The sequence below is a fragment of the Aphelocoma coerulescens genome, chromosome 4 (genome assembly GCF_041296385.1).
Source record: "Aphelocoma coerulescens isolate FSJ_1873_10779 chromosome 4, UR_Acoe_1.0, whole genome shotgun sequence".
Lineage (NCBI taxonomy): Eukaryota > Metazoa > Chordata > Aves > Passeriformes > Corvidae > Aphelocoma > Aphelocoma coerulescens.
In genome coordinates, this window is record NC_091017.1 from 37,176,689 (window position 1) to 37,193,522 (window position 16,834).

Below are 16,834 nucleotides of genomic sequence, written 5' to 3' on the forward strand. Positions count from 1 at the left end.
TTGAACTACATTACACTTCCCAATTTTGCCTAATCCAACACTTCAATTTGAAGTGGAAATAAAGAAATGAATGGGAAAAAGCTCAGTATTTCCTGCTACTTTTATTACACTTGCTGTAGACGACATGATACCTTAAAATGGTTGTTTGAAATATGTATTTAAAGGCTATTAAAGACTCACAAGAAGTCCTTTTTTTCCTAGATTCTCATTTCTGTTCTGAGATTCTCCTTCTACACATTTTTTGCTGTATGTCTGTCCCAACATTTTATCTGTATACCTGTGAACATATAAACATATTTCTTTAAGTTTATTAATATATATGTACACAGGAGTGTGTTGAACCACCTTAGAAAGACTACATTTAAGCAATATAAATACATTCTCTTTAGTGTTCATCATTCTCTATTACTTCTGCGAATGTTATTTCATTAATGATACTCCTAACTGTATGTATGGCTTTTATTTTTGAGATGCTGGTTACAATTATAAAGAGTAATAAGATGTTTCAGTGTTTCTGGGGAAAGAAGGTCAGATTACTGCTATTTAGACCAGAGTGCAACCTACATATATGATCCTTTGAGCATAGAAATTATGATTATGATACCAGAATATTTTTACTGGGTTTTCTTCCTCCATTTGTAATGCATTTTTAGTGGGCAATTATCCTTAAAGCTACAAAATCACAGCTTTTACATTTTATGAGGAAGAATCAATGTGTGCTTATTAGAAACTTGGTGGCACTTATAGTACAAATGGGATTTTTCTATGCCTTTCTATTTGCTAAAACTCTCTAATCTTTCCTTCCTTCTGAGAGCCTTCATTTAATCAGCTCTATGCAGGACTTTAAAAAGCTAAAAAAATGCTTGTTTTAATATCCTTGGATATATTTATTTCTGAGATAATGAAATGTTTTCTTAAATTTCCATTAAAGCAATGCTGCCATGGATTTTATGGTCTTTTAAAAGAATGAAAACATCAAGATTTGACTGATTATTTCTAGTGGGCCAGCATTCACAATTATATTTGTGTTTTTTGTGAAAAATTTAAATAGAGAGTAACCTGAACCTTATTATTGAGAATTTTTGTTTTGAGATCCTGCCAGCACAGCAATCTAAGCCTGTGCTTTGGTTAAGTCTAGACAGGACACCAAATGCTATAGAAACATTTATAGCCCGGGCACCATACGTGCAAATAAATTCTATATGCTTCAAAGTCCAGCGTGCATGAAGAGAATAAAGAATCCCACTCTATCACTTTGCTATTGAATACAAAGACACTTGTTCTAGAACAGTGTTTAGATGTGCAACCATTTGTGTCAAATCTCTTAGATTATTTAAACAACAATCAGCCAGTACTTTATCAGCCATGGATTTACCTTTTAACCAACCCCTGTGCAAGAAAATTCTGGTAAGTGTATGAACAAAAATCTATCCCACTGTATTTCTTTCCCAGGCTGGAAACTCTGATAAACAGCTTTTTGATCAATACTTGTTGCCTGAGCAGCCAAAGGCCTCCACTTACGTTGTTATTCAGGGCCACACAGAATTACAGTTTGTTACTGTCATTGCAATGATACCATATGGATATCCTTTCCACAGCTCAGCGAAACAAAATCTGGCAAACCTTATTGTCAACTGCTACAATTTTGAAAGACAAACTTTTTCTGACAGTTATCTGTCCATCATATAAATTTAAAAATCTTTAAGAATCATTCAAAATTTACCCTATTATGATTTCAAGTAATATTTTAAAAATTAGAAAAATATTTGAATCCCTATTAATTAATAAAATACAATTCTTTCTTGAAGAGTCACCAGGCCCTCCAAGGTGATGGAAACATAAGTCAATTTACAAATATATGCCTGTAAAGACATGATCCCAACTGAATGGTAGCTGTTTTCACTCAGACTGTCCCATAAAGTTCACTCCTTTTCAGAACCTGAAACTGAAAACTATGTGCCCTATGACTATGAAGAAAGCTAGGAATTACTTCAAATACTTAATCTCTAAAAACCTTTGAAAGTTCAAAGGCATATCCTACCCTTGGATATTCAAGGGAGGCTGCACTTTAAGCCTTACACATATTCTCCCCTGAGAACACAGACTACTTTCTGCCATGCCAAATATTGAAAGATATGAATGGCTGGTATGAAGAAGGGAGACAGAGCTGATACAAAACAGGACACAGGTGGGAAAGAACATGGAAAAAGAAGGCTTTAGAGAAAATTATCCAGGCCATGGCTGCACAAATAAAGTTATCTTTACAAAGGAATGTGAATGCAAAAAACCAGAGTTTTATCATAACCCATAAACTGAAACATTTTACCTTGCCCTATAAACAGAACACCTTAGATTAGTCTTCCAGATAAGAGAAGTCTTGCTTCAATTTAAAGGAGATGCTGAGTGACTCCTTGTACCATCCCTTTCAGGCAATTTCCTGAGATTTTTCTTTCATTAATGCATCACTTTGCATGAACTCAAATAAATTTGAGTACAGGTAAAGCACCAAATCTCCTCCTTAGTTTCACAGAACCAGGGAAATTCCTCCTGAAACAGGTTTAATTCAATTTTTACTTTGTTATTTCCACGCAATCACACATAGCATTTTTAATATCATATTAATTCATGCAAAGAGGAAGAAACTGCACACAGAGAAATGTCTTGCTGCGTGCAAGGAGTGCTGCCTCTTGTTGAAAATATGTATAGTCTACCTAACTTTTCATTTTGGGAGTTTCATGCTCTTTTCAAGCATTTGTATCAACATACTTTTAAGCATTCCGTTCTCCTAGGAAAAACAAGTTGTGTTCTCGAATTTTACTTAAAAATACTGTCTGAACACTAGAGTAACCCTTCTCTGTATTTGCTTAGGATTAAATTAAATTCAATCTAAAACATGAACATTCTGAAATAGATATGGTATGTCAGGTGAGGTTTAAGAAGTGTCATAAGTAACACTTTTTAGTATTTCACCACCTCTGCTAGGAAAACCTTCTTGATACATTATGAACAGCTGGGGGATTTATGACATTTTGTTTACTCAAGTTATTGTAAAGTTGATAAACTTTTTTTATTATTTTCCTTTGTGGTTTCTTGATTAGAGGAAAAAAATTATTCCAGTTTCTTGATTTATGCCGTGATATTCAGTCTTATTTTCAACATAAACCTAAAAAATCATTCAATTTCTTTAGTAGCATATTTAGATCTAAATCTTAGTAACTCTACTGACAACTTCCTGCCAAATCAGAAGTCTCCTTTTTTTTTTCACAGAATACTGTTATGTGCATTTAAAGAAAAGAAAAAAAAAAACACCATTTTTAATAATAGCAAATTAATTTTTACATTTCAGCAAACATTCAAAAAGCTACTTTGAAAAATGACCAGAAATTTTATTATTAGGAAGAAAGAGTAGAAAGCTATATTCACTTGCTAAAGATGTACACAACTGCATAATCAAAAAAATTTGTATGTATTTTGTATGGTTTTGTACTAATCACTTGAATAGGTACAATATAAATAAAATTTTTAATTTTACTCTCTTGAATTAAATTTTGAGCCATAATATATCTATCCAATGTTTTAATGGAAATAATATCTTTAATTTAACTAGTGCACTTCCTTTTAGTTCTCATTTGTGTCATGTAGGAATATATAGAAATAGGTCTATTTTTAATATTTGATGCAGTTTAATTTACAGCTCATTCAGCTAAGGATTTAGTTTTCAGGTCTTGGGGAGCTACTTTAAGGATTAAAAAAGAAATTCATAAAAGAAATCTGATTTTTATATGTGTGAATTAAAAAGGAGAAAGACATTTGAGTGACTGCAACCCCTGGTTTGGATCCCTTCAGAGAAAGGTATAATAATTACCCACATTTAAACTGCTAGTTAAAATGGATGCATTCATTCTTTGCAAAGTTTCCTTAGAAACATTAGACTCTTAAGCATAATCTAAACAGACAGCTGGGTCCACCCTTTATGAAAATGTGCCAGGCAGCTTTATTAATCTGACCTTTGGAAACAAATGAGAAATTTTATACTGCCCCACCATAATTGTTAGTGGCAGGCATTTTAGCAGTCTTTAATTTGCACTTCACTGTAACATCTACTTTCAGTTATGATGCAAACGTTAACAGGATCTGACACTGTTAATCATGTTCTGGTGTCTAAGGCAAGTGGCAAAAGAGTGTGCTTGGAGCAAACCAGAACACGACCTTAATGACAATGAAACACATCAACCCCTGCTTTTCAAAGACAAAGGAAAAAATTGAATACTGTAATTGCCTCAGCCAGCATCTGAACGATATACAGTGCTGCAATAACTGGGGATGGAAGCTGAGGTGGAAATTTTGTTCAACAGACTCATTTTTCAAGTTTATATAAGTTCTGATTATCCTTTAAGTTGCTTGCAAGAGTTATTTCATAGGAGAAAATATCTTTTTAATGTATAATCAGTAGTATTCTGAAGAATGTTATATGAATGCAAAAAGTAATTCTGTTTCAGATGGCATGAGTATAGAAATTTCTTCTAGGTGACACCAACGTGTCAGGTCTTTTTCTGCATAAGTGTTCTTAAAAGTTTGTGTAAACAGCACAGAAAACCCACATGCAAGTTATGCTGATTGCTATCAGTGTTATAAATATACAATAAAAATCAGTGGCCTCATACCTGTGTGAAAAAGATACCTATTTACAGGTATTTATTTTTAAAAAGTGTAAATTAAATAGAATTTATTTCTGAAATACCAGTATATATACCAGATCTTTTGCTTCTGAATTTTATGTATGCCTCCTCAACTTCAATTTTTCTTTCATTACAACCCTTTCTCAACTTTAAATACTCCTTTTTGAATAGTCTAATTGAACTATTGCCTATATTGGATTTTAAGTTCGTATCTAAAAAAATATTGTAGAGCTTTTAAAGGTCTCTGAGGATTTTTAAAATGATCTCTATATATATCTTTTTCAGTGATATAAATATCATAGTCTTCTTTCTGTTCAGTAATGAGGCATCACAGGAGACTATTTTATATAAACATATTGAGATAATATTGAGATCTACTGATAAAGCCAGGGTTATGCTACAGGCAAATAAAACCCAATAAGTGAAGTTGCCTTCTCAAAAATTCCAATATAGACTTTTTAGCTGTTACACTGTATACTTATTTACAAATAAAATGCAAGTTTTTTGTTTAGTAGCATTAGGAGAGTTTCTGACATGCACTTTGCTTTTTTGAAAATCTATTCTAAAAGGAAATCTTCAAGTTGTTAAGATAGGAAGATTATCTTGCTTCAACAGTCTGTCACACAAAACATGAGCTGCACTTCCTATCATTCTAATTAGTTTATTCTTGGTCATAATAATTGCCTGCTACATCACAAGTAGTGTGAAATAGCCTGCTCCACCTGGCTATCATATGTCAGATTTAACAAAGATATCTGTGGTGCTGATACAAATCGTATTTTGCTCTTCATTCTGAGAATGAAGGTTCTGCAAAGGAGTAGGGTACACAGAAGAGGCAGATAATATTCTAAACCAGCTAAACTTCACAGGAAAGGACCCATTTTACATTTAGATTTCTACTGTTAGTGTAATCAAAGAAATATTCACTACATGTGAGAAACATGGCATGCACAGCCTACAGACACTTCACTAATGTATATATATCTGTATATATCTATATTAAAGGATACAAGTATACTTTTTCTGTGAATTTAGTGCAAATCATCAGTGCTCAAGAGCTAACTCAAATTATTTCATAAAGCCATCTGTGGTTTGTGTACCTCTTTTAAGATGAAAGAGGTAAACCAAAGCCATTACTGAAAATACACATTGTCTAAAGCACAAAGAAGAATCTTAATATATAAAATTACAAAGCTTTTAGCATTAATTTTTAACTTTAAAACCTCAACATTATTAACAAGAACAGACTAACTTAAAGTCAATTCATATGCATTAACGCTTCTCAGCCTACTCTTGAAACAACACATTACCCGAAACATTTTCACTAGAATGTTCAAGTTAAACAGTAACTACTCTTACTTGGAAGCTTTAAAACAAAATTTATGTGGGAAAAAAATAATCAAACTGTACTGCTATTCAAAGCCTTTTGTGGGTCTTGCATCATTAAAATTCAGACTACCAATACATTTAAATTTAAATAACCAAAATTGCGACACTCATCCTCTGAGTGACTTCTTTAAAGCTAGTAAAGTCTTAATAGGAATGCATATGTATTTCAGTCAGTATTCAGCACTCCACTCCCTTGCCAGTGTTGAATCTCTTCTCTGCTGTATCTGTTCCTATTAAGTGTTTGTGCACTACGAAGAACAACTTCATGAATGCTGTGGAACTTAACCCTCTCTTGTCAAGTTCACAGTATCTACTTTGAAATAGGTTTAGTAATTTAACAGAATGCAACCTAAATTTTAGGAGGACACGGATGATTTTTTTTTTTTAAAAACAAGATAGGGATACCCATCTCTTTTGTTAGCTCAACTGTGCTACTACATGCAGAAATAACCATTGCATTTCCTGTTTGAATAGACATATCATTTTAGAGAAGAGTTCTTGCCTAGAATTTTGACACAGACCATCTTTTTCCCTTCCAAGTTTCTGAATGTCATGAATATTACATATGAGAAGAGAACCAAACTCAGATGTACCTCTCCCTGCTGTAAAGAAAATCCAAAGAAGAAAGAAATTCTTTGTATTCATAATTCCTAAAACTGCTAACAAGTCAAACACATCTCATATGAATTTCATCCTTTTATGAATGCAACAGAGCACAGTTGTAGAAAATTTTTTTGCTTTCATATTTTCTCCACTATCATTATATATACATTATTATATAATGCATATAGGATCATATATCTACATTATCATATAAGATATATTATAATTATATGCAATAAATATCAGTAGTTATCTCTGTAGTCACTATTAGATTAGCTGTGCATCCCCTCACGTAGTTTTAAATAGTGGCAGAAATAATGGATATGCATTTAAGAAAAAATAAAGACGCATCTGACTATTCCAATTGATTTTTTTGAATATACACTGGCAGCTGTGAATTTCTCTGTAATTTAGAAAAAATTTATAGTCTCATTCTGACTCTTTTGGTTTTTAGTAACTATCTTTTTAGCATATCTATTTTGTCATAGCAAAAATGGACTTGGAAACTTTGCAGCCAAGCAATATAAAGTTGGAAATAACTCCTCTGTGAAAATGCAGACATAATTTGTAATGAAACACTCAAGAAATTCTATGTGATGCTGTCTTCCCCTGACACTAACATAGTAAAACTGCAGACAATTTTTCACCGGTATGAAATGTAGGTCTAGAATTTAGACTAAGGTAAATGCTGCAATTCTGCAAAATATTTGCACCATGCTGTATTCACTTTTTATTACTTTAGCATTTTTAATTAATTTCTTGACTAAGATAAAGTATGTTTACCTCAATACAACAACTGGTAAGGCAAACATGTTTGTGCAGTTTACACTGTTTATGTCCATGGCATTACACTGGTAGCAGGTAGGTTACTATACAAATACTGTGCTGTATTGACAGATAGATATGAAAGCTGGAATTCTGCACTGTCAAATAATGCTTTGTTTAAAAAAAAAAAAAGAAAACATTTTCATAAAACTGTACATACAGGAGAGACCTTGCTCTTAACATATACTTTCTACATCTGAGTAATCCCACTGTCATCAAAATACTACCTAGAACTAATATCTGACACTGACTCACACACTTTACTTTCTCAAAATGAGCTTCAGGCCTGTTGAAAAATAAACTGTAAGATTAACTGTTACACTAAAATTATTTTCACACATGAAGAAATTTGTTTCTTTTAAATGCATTTCTTAATCTGACTCTGAATTGATTCAAATTTAGCGTTGTAATTTCTACAAGTGTTAATCATGGTAAAGCCATTCCAATATAATAATAAATAAAGAACACCCCAAAACATTCAGTTAATAATACTATGTCTGTAGTTCTTTTGTGAGAAAGGGAAAGGAGAATTATTCAGGTGTAAAACAGAACACCATTTCTTACGGCAATTCTTAAGTAACAAAAGAGATTTTAGTTTCAGTTGACTAGGCCTTGGAGGAGAATGGAACAGGATAAAGGGGATAGTATTTGGCATGCTTAATTCAAAAATCCTCATACCAACTCTTAAAAGTTTATTCACTCAGGTAAGCTGGAGCATAATGACAAAGAAAAGAACTTCAGAACAAACCCTGTAGGTCAAATTATTTAGCAGTTGCATTTCAATGAAAACAATGATCTTGGACAAATATTTACCAATGTGTTTGCTGCTACACACAGTCTCTAAAATACTACATTTTTTTTCTGAATGTACTGATCCAGTAGAGAAGCTACAAAGTAAAATAGTCAGTTCAGTCCAAGAGGATTGCAGTTCAGATTCTAACTGTACACAATTAATACAAGTCTGTTGAAAGAGGAATTAAGAATCATTTGCTTGAGTAGACAAAATGAATCACTGGATACATTACAGAATGTAAGGAACTCTATTTTTTGCCACAGTTAATGGTTTTAACATGACAAAGGATGCTGATATCATGTATTCTGCATCAGAACATTCATAGTTTTGTCCTTTATCAAAAGTAGTGACAGCCAGACATATTGCAGGATGGATCTAACAGTTTGTTCACCCTCTGGCATTTGAGAGTATCTCCAGGTACAATTTCATTTTTACAAGTTATAATTCAAATAAGGCCTTACTGATTTTGCTCCTTAAATTCTTTCAATTTTGAACCTTTTCAAGCTTTTGTTCACTTCTTGTCTTACATTCATCAGTGCACAGAAAAAGATCACACCAATATGGGATCCCAAAAAAGGCCACGAGGGTTGTGCAGGTATGCTAACTTTTTAAGGATTAAAGAGTAAGTAAGATATACAAGGGATGCCTGTATGATTTCCTCTCTAATTTTGGTAGCTAAAGATTATAAAAGGAACAGATGTTTGTTAATGATATCAGAAGAGTCTCGCAGTATGTTCATTATCATAGAGAATTATGTTTTTGAAACTCGTCTGTGAGCCAACAATGGTTTTACATTCAGATTATTAAGGTAAGCATAAAATGAGAAGTATTGAGTACAATTAGAAACTCAAGCTGTAATTAAAATTATGTCATTCAAAATTCTCTAAACGGTTTAATTTTGAGTATTAGTGATGTTCAAAGCTCGGATCAGTAGTAGCTAGCAACCATTTTAAAAGCATCCTATACAGTTGGTACCTAAGTACACTTAACTAAAATAAAAAACCCTTCAAGTTAATATAATTAAAATTATTTGCATGCACATTTTGAAGATGCTATTGAAAGTGCCTATTTTCCAAATCTAACCTGGAGCACCTTTTCTGTCTTTCAAAAGGTGTTCTTTAAGTTGCTAAACTAATAGGCAAAGTTACACAGCTAGTGTACACCATCATATCGTTGTTCAATATCAACACAACAACCACCTTACTCTCAGCCTAAATTCAGATTTTTTTTCTCTGATTTTCCTGGGGATTTTTAGAAACATATTACGCATTGCTTCTCTATGCTGAAATGGATTACAAAATTCTCAAAAAAAAAATTATTGTACAGTAATTCAAACTGGGACTGAGCTTAGGAACTGATATGAAATGCTAGCAGATAATTGAAATATTTTTGTGGCTCCTTACTTCCTGTGTGCCAGTGTTTTTTCTGAGAAAAGGAATTGAGATGCCTTTCAGGTTTGGCAAATAGTTGATATGTTTCACTAGACAACCTTCTGGTACTTCAGAAGTAAAAGTTATTCAGAACAATATTGTCAGAAATTATTTCTACTTTAGAGTTTATAATGATCTTTATTAAAAGCACATAAATGTCTCCAAAGTCAAGCATAAGCTGGGAAGAAAATTCTTCCCCATTGCTTAAAGTAAGACAATTTCTGATGTTTCCAATTCATCGCAAAAAATATCGATTTTATTTTCCACTATAGGTTTGGAATAAGACATTTTTTTTGTCTGAAGGAGTTAATACTGGAAAAGAAAGTTAAGGAAGGTCAAATGGGACTTCAAGCCAGCAATTAAAAGTTAGCAAGGCTTAGTTCGTGATCACCTTGTTATTCCTTTTAAATTATAGAAGTGTTATGAAGCTAATTTCATTTGTATTTCGCCCTGTGATAATCATTTTAACATACAAAAGATTCTCAGAAGCATAAGGAAGTTTGCCAACATCTGCTAAAATTGTAAAATGTTAACAGTGTTTTACATAAAAGCAGTGCTGCTTTTCTCAAACAGTGTACAAAAGATCTGTTATCTGTTAAGTAAAATAAGAAAAAGAATATCACAGATCAGAAAGAGATGGGATTAGTGTCAGAACAGGGTGTGTTTGAGTATTGGCTTCTATTCTGGTGTGATTGACTTAGAGGCTGAAAACAGAAGTAACAGATGGGAAAAACAAGCAGGTCAGAAATGTGCCAGGAAGAAAAAAAAAACACTACAGAACAATAAAAACATCCTTACTAAAATAAAAATAGGAATCTGATGTATTTTATAGAAATTTTATACAAATTGGGTAAAATGAAAAATTACTAGGTAATTATAGTATAATAAAATATACAGAATGGTCCTTCTTACTAATATCATGATCCTGCTGAAGTCAAAAAGCATTTGACTTGAATTCTGCTGCAATATCCTCCCCTCTTAAAACACACCATCTAATGAAATTATTAACAAAAATTAGATATTGAACTAGTGACATTAACAGAAGTTATGAGGCACAACAGAGACTCCAGCATTTTACTTGGTAAGGATGAGCTGTAATTGTCCTCTGAATTAAGAGGACGACACTGCTTCTGAAAGTGTCAGAACCATTAAGAAACCACAGAAATTATTTTCTCCTTTTACCATATGTAGTGGTTGAAATATGCAGAGCGTAAGGAATATTGCTAGAAACCCGTCCTGAGAATTTCAGGAAAATTTACCTATCTCACAAGAACATATGCAGAGCACAAAACATTTAGATATTGCATGTGAACTGCAGTTGCTCACTGACAAAACAAAAATGCTTATGCTGAAACATTAATTTAGTCTTGTTCCATCTGAACCAACCAGTATTTTAAGTAGAAGAAGTTCTAAGATTTTATATGCTGTGAAATAAAAATATCTTTCTGAAACTTTGCAGTTACATGGAAAAAGAACACATGAAAACAAATAAATTTAAAGAATATGAAAACATATTGAACCCCACAAAAATCCCAATCATAAATCCACCTCAAAATAGCATTATGCAATAAAGTGTATCTGCAGATACATGTATGTTCCAAAGACTACTCTTGAGTATGATTAATCTTCCAGACCACCAAAATCTTCCAAGCTGAATTGTCAGTTTAGGCAAACATATCTTGCAAGAAGTTTAGTAGGTTAAAAATTTCCTCAAGTGATGTTAGAGATACAATCACAACAAATTTTGTGCAGCTGAGCACCAATTTCACTGCTTGTTTGGAGAAAATGGTTATCTCCCTTCAAGTAGAGTTTAATGGGTTCCTTTGGTTGTAGCTGCAGGCACTATTTCATAATCCTTGGAAAATTGCTTCCGTGCTTAGTTAACTAAACTAACAGCTAATGAATAAGATGGGCTCTCCCATCCAGCTCATTTGTTTGTTCCTGCTTTTACTTGTTGGTCACATACATACCATAATGACCACCTGGCAACAGCATGGGGTGGGGTGTGCAAAAAAGACTGTCAAACATCATATATAAGGGACATAAATCATAAAAATCCACAAAGAATGGCCCATTTCAGAGTCCTTCAGCATTCACATATCATTTATTCCTGCAATCTAATCTGAGTTTTCACAGTCTTTTTTGTAATTTGTATTAAGTCAGGAAAGATTTTTGGAAAATACATCATGGATGCACTTACTACATCTAGAGAAGATTCAACTTTATATTGTATTAACTCAGAAAAGAAAATTATAAATCACAAATTGGTTGAAAATGAAGGGGATTTTTTGGTTCAATTATCTTTCCCATGCACACTCCTCAAATGAAGGACCACAGGACATTCAGATGATGTAAATTATCATATCATCATAAACGATGTAATTGTCCTGACACGGCTCCAATCAACCATCAGCTTTAGTCTGCCTTTAGATGCTTGTGTTTGGCCTCAGTGTGAGAGAAAGAAAGAAAATTGAGATGAATGAGTACTGTGATACATAAATAACTGGATTAAGAACAGCTAACTCAGGTGATATGATTACACATTGCTTCCTAAGGCAATAAAAAAGATATAGGTTGGTTTGTAGCTTCATTCCCTTGTCTCTTTGCAACATTGAGCTGCTGCTCTTTCTCCTACCCTCCCTTTGTTTTCCTTTTAAAGTATCTCATATCCTATCTCTTTAAACAACTGAAATATCAAGAGAACAATCCTTGCTACTATTGGCAATTCCGCTTTTCATTGCTTTAGCCATTTTTAACCAAGAGATTTGGATGTTCTGTCTCTTAACAGACTTTATATTAGAAAAAGAAAAGTGTGATATCCACATTTGGGTTTTGGAAGTCTCAATTTTCTTGACACAAGGCTGTTTCTTTAACCTGGATATTCTATTTCACATAGTGCTTAGCCACTAGCACAAAGGTGCAGTGAAAATATAAACTGTAGGCAAAAACCACCCCCAACAGTCATTTTGCAAGGCAGCCTATTAAGGACATGATTCATTTGTGCACAAATTGGAATCACATCCAGTTTCACATTTACTGAATGGAAAGGGAGAAGCTAAATTGATGGTACTGATGTTTTATGAAAGTATGATACCCAGCCATAGTCTGGGACACAAACTTAGTGAGAAGCTGTGCATCCCATCCCATCCCATCCAGAGTGCAGCAATCAGCGTTGTTCATCTCAGAGTTCCAAAAATAGTAGCTAATACATTTACTTTCTAAATTTCAACCCCTTTCCTGGGTATATTTTTATCATTTCAAATAACCAAAATACTCAGTAGACAATCCATCTGGATAGTTTTTACCAATAATGAATGTTGGATTTGTGATAATTATACGAATGCCCACATTTTGAAAATAATTGGCACTTACCTTTATTTCTTGTGCTTTCATGATGCTTTTCCTGCTGCAATTAAGAGCAAAAAAAATGTATTAATTGCAGAATTAGTTATCCCAAAAATCATAAAATCATAGACATACAAGATCCAAGTGAGACAGTCTAGTTCCTCCTCCATCCTGCTCCAACATAAAATCAACTACACTTTGCCTGATGCCTCAAGAGTCCTGTATAACCCATTTTTAAACTCCCCTAGCATTTTTCACCTTTTTTTTTCTCCCACCATGACTGTGATTAAGTGCTGGAACACATTATCCACGGGGGCCACGCAGTCTCTGTCACTTGACCTCTTGGGAGATGCTCATAATTCAGCTGCACAAGTCCCTGTAAAATTGGGACTTGTCCCCGATACCATTTTGAAGCATGAAAATTTACTCAAGGTAGTAGTCTGTCCCCAAAATTTCAAACTTTGATTTTACAATATTTGCTCAAAAGGATGCTCTTTATTTTGGGTACTGCAAGTCTTCAAATATTTGCTGCTATAAAAGTTTATGCTAGTAAAAATAGCCCTAGGAATAGGCTAAATGCAAAACACTTCCAAATTTTGTCCCATTACAAGAAAGAATTTTCTCTCATAATTTTAACAAGAAGAGGAAATTACGTAAGTTTTTTTCTTTCACTGCAATTTCTAATGGGCATTTTTAAGCATTTTAGCTTTTGATAACTGAGGGTGTACTGATTACCCTTCAGTAGTTATTGCACTATTTTATTTTATCTATATACACTAAGGATTTGTTATTATTGTGCTCGTTACAGGTTCATTTAGTCTTTAAAGCATCCAGACTGTACACAGGAATCTGTAAAAAGTTAATGCTTCTGCAGCAATTCATATGTCTTTTAACAGTATATATGTTAATATTTTCTAATTCACAGGGACATAGAAATGTCTAGTTACCATTAACTTAAGCACAAGGCCATCTAATCCTCAAACAACTAAAACATATTGTTTCAACTTTTTCTAATTTTGTGAAATAATAAATAATATAGGTACTGATGCAATATTTTTGTTGTTCCCTGCAACCCAGTTTTACAAATCTAAGTCAATGACTCTTTTCTTGGCTTTTTTTTCAAACAAGTAATTCTGTCAAAACTTCTGTGTATCTGGGAAGCATGTTTTCAAATTTCTCCATGACTACATTAGAAACACTAACAAGAAATTTAAAAAAAAATATAAAATAAAATCCATTATCAGTAAAATGTGATGCTAGATTGCAAGGCATTTTCTCATACATTTTTAGTATTTCCTAAATACAGTGAATGGTATTTCCTGAAATACTGGATATGGTATGATGTGCTGAATTTACCAGTATCAATTTTCATGCCATTCTGATTTTCATGCTATACTAAAATTTAAGCAATAGTTTCAGTATTAGTTAATTTCTTTCACGTTTCATTTTACACTACAGTCAGCATTTGGTTTAGAGGATCTGTCTAGTTACTTCTTCTAGTCTTCTAGAGGAGAATTTGCTTTTAATTTTCATTTTATATATCTTTAGAAGTCATAGAGTGATACTTAGCCTTTAATAGGCCAGTGTAAACACAGAAGAATCTTGTTAATGATAAGCAATCTGTGCTTATTAAAATATCAACCAACCACCAAGATATAGAGTTGTGTTAGCATTCAGATAGCACAATTTACAGGCTCCATGGACACCATTTCATTCCACAAAACTCACTAGTCTTTTTTCCCTTCTTTAGTTTCAAATCAGAATAATGGAATTTTTTGCCAATAAAGCTGCAATAGATTCTGAAGACTTAATCCAAGAATTGATTACTAGATCAGAGTACACTTGCAGGAAAGCATTATTAAAAATAAATACTGGTATCAAAGGAGAAGATCAACACTAATTAGGATGAAAATTACTTATTAGGAAGAAGAGAGTGCAAAAAATCTTGGCAAACTTCAGAGTAGAAACAAAATGATTCGGATAAAATTTTAAAATTTAAAAAAACATGCTGGGTTTTTTTTAATGCAATGTGTTAAGATTTCAAGGAAAGGAGGCATTAACTGAAAATGTCTTTTCAGACCTCATCTCTTCTAATATCTTTATTTTCTTTAATTTCAGCTGAAGATTTTTGAGCAAATTTTCATGACTTAGTTTTCTCAAAATATTCAAATTTTAATTTTAAGCTGCCATTCAAACTAGACAGAAAAAACTTTCTTAGCAGATCATAGAACAACCTCAGTGTGATATTCCTTGGGCCAAGCAAGATGCTTGCTAGCAGCGAAGAGCATCCACATAGAAAGAAAAGTCTCTAAGCCTCAAGTTATTTCAAAATTAACCAGTGATTAGACAGGGTGTAGCATCTTTGAACTCAGAAATTAGCTTTCTGCCTAGAGAAACCTTGCTAGATTAGACTTTTCTACAGAAAACACAGTTAAAAAATGCAGACAAATTTATACTGAGGCTGAATTAAATACAGATTCCTCCTTAATACTGAAAGATAAATTATGTGAAATATTTGCTGTAGAAAATCACAAAGAAGCAATGAATTATGCCAGTGAGATGGTGTTACAAGCACCTATAACTTAGGAAAATTAATTTCAGATGCTCAGGGAAATAGGAACTGCTCATCCTGCTGGGAAACAGACAAAAAAATAAACAAAAGTTTCAGGGTCCTGGAATGTAAGAGTGGTAAATGAACTTTTGAAACTTTAGGTAAACAAATGTTCATAGTAACATTTATTTCCACCTGCATTTGTGCAGTGTGCTAGGCTTTTAATGCTAGTTGGACTGAAAATAACAAAATTCTACCCATATACTATTAGAAAGTGTGTAAAACTGCAAGCATTGTGGTAGTAAGTAAAATGTACTTCTGTATGAACACTTGTGTGGAGGACATCAGAAACCCACTATTACACACATTTCTGTTGTTTTTTCCTGTAATTGCATTATGATACATAAACAGAATATTTTCACCTAACATGTTAACAATCAAAGAAATTATATACAAATAAATAAATAAACAAACAAATAAATCTATACCTATATATAAATAAAGCTGGAATGATTACATGAACTGCAGTACTATATTGGTACCTACTGATATCAGCCATCTGTAAGCAGAACCAACATGAACCAAACATTTTGTATTCCTGGATATTTTTATCAGCTTCAATATAGCAAAACACTTTTGAATTTAACACTTTCCAAACAAATTAATCAGACAGGTTGCATGGCATTTTATGGGCTTGTGTTGCATTACAGTGTATCGGCCTGGTGAAATGGACCGATGCAGAACACATTAAAACTCTAAAGAAACCTTTCCTGTATGCCCAAAAGGCAGAATTTAAAGTAAACTTTCCAAAGTACACTCCATGGAAGTGGAGACAATGATTTTCTGTTATGTTTGTGAACTAAAAAAAGATCACAGATGGTTGATCATACAAATCATTATTGTTACAAATCATACGTTATAAACTATTTGCAATATAAATTAAATGAGGCTCTGCAAAGAAACTTATTTAAATATACAGAAATGCTTTTCTAAGGTATAAAAGCTCCTTTCCTAGTGCTATTTTCTTTTTTGTCTTAATACACAAACACTATCAACATCTCTTAAAACATCCCAGCATTTTGACATCATCATTAGTCAGAAATGCCATGTTTGCTAAATGAAGCTGGCATAATATCAAGTCTTATTTAGAAGGGCTTCATATTAGCAATAAGGGGTGTAGAAAAGGACAGTCAAAGGGACTCTTAAATTGCAGTGATTC

At 32.9% G+C, this 16,834-nt stretch overlaps 1 protein-coding gene across 18 annotated transcripts in view; it reads right to left on the reverse strand.

Moving 5' to 3' along the window:
• Nucleotides 1-16,834, reverse strand: part of FSTL5 (follistatin like 5) — a 386,298-nt gene that overhangs the window by 219,398 nt on the left and 150,066 nt on the right. For all 18 annotated transcript variants that reach the window (XM_069013600.1, XM_069013606.1, XM_069013602.1 and 15 more), the window contains one exon: nt 13,092-13,125. In XM_069013600.1, the coding sequence (XP_068869701.1) occupies nt 13,092-13,125 (34 nt within the window). The remainder of the gene's footprint in view (nt 1-13,091; nt 13,126-16,834) is intronic.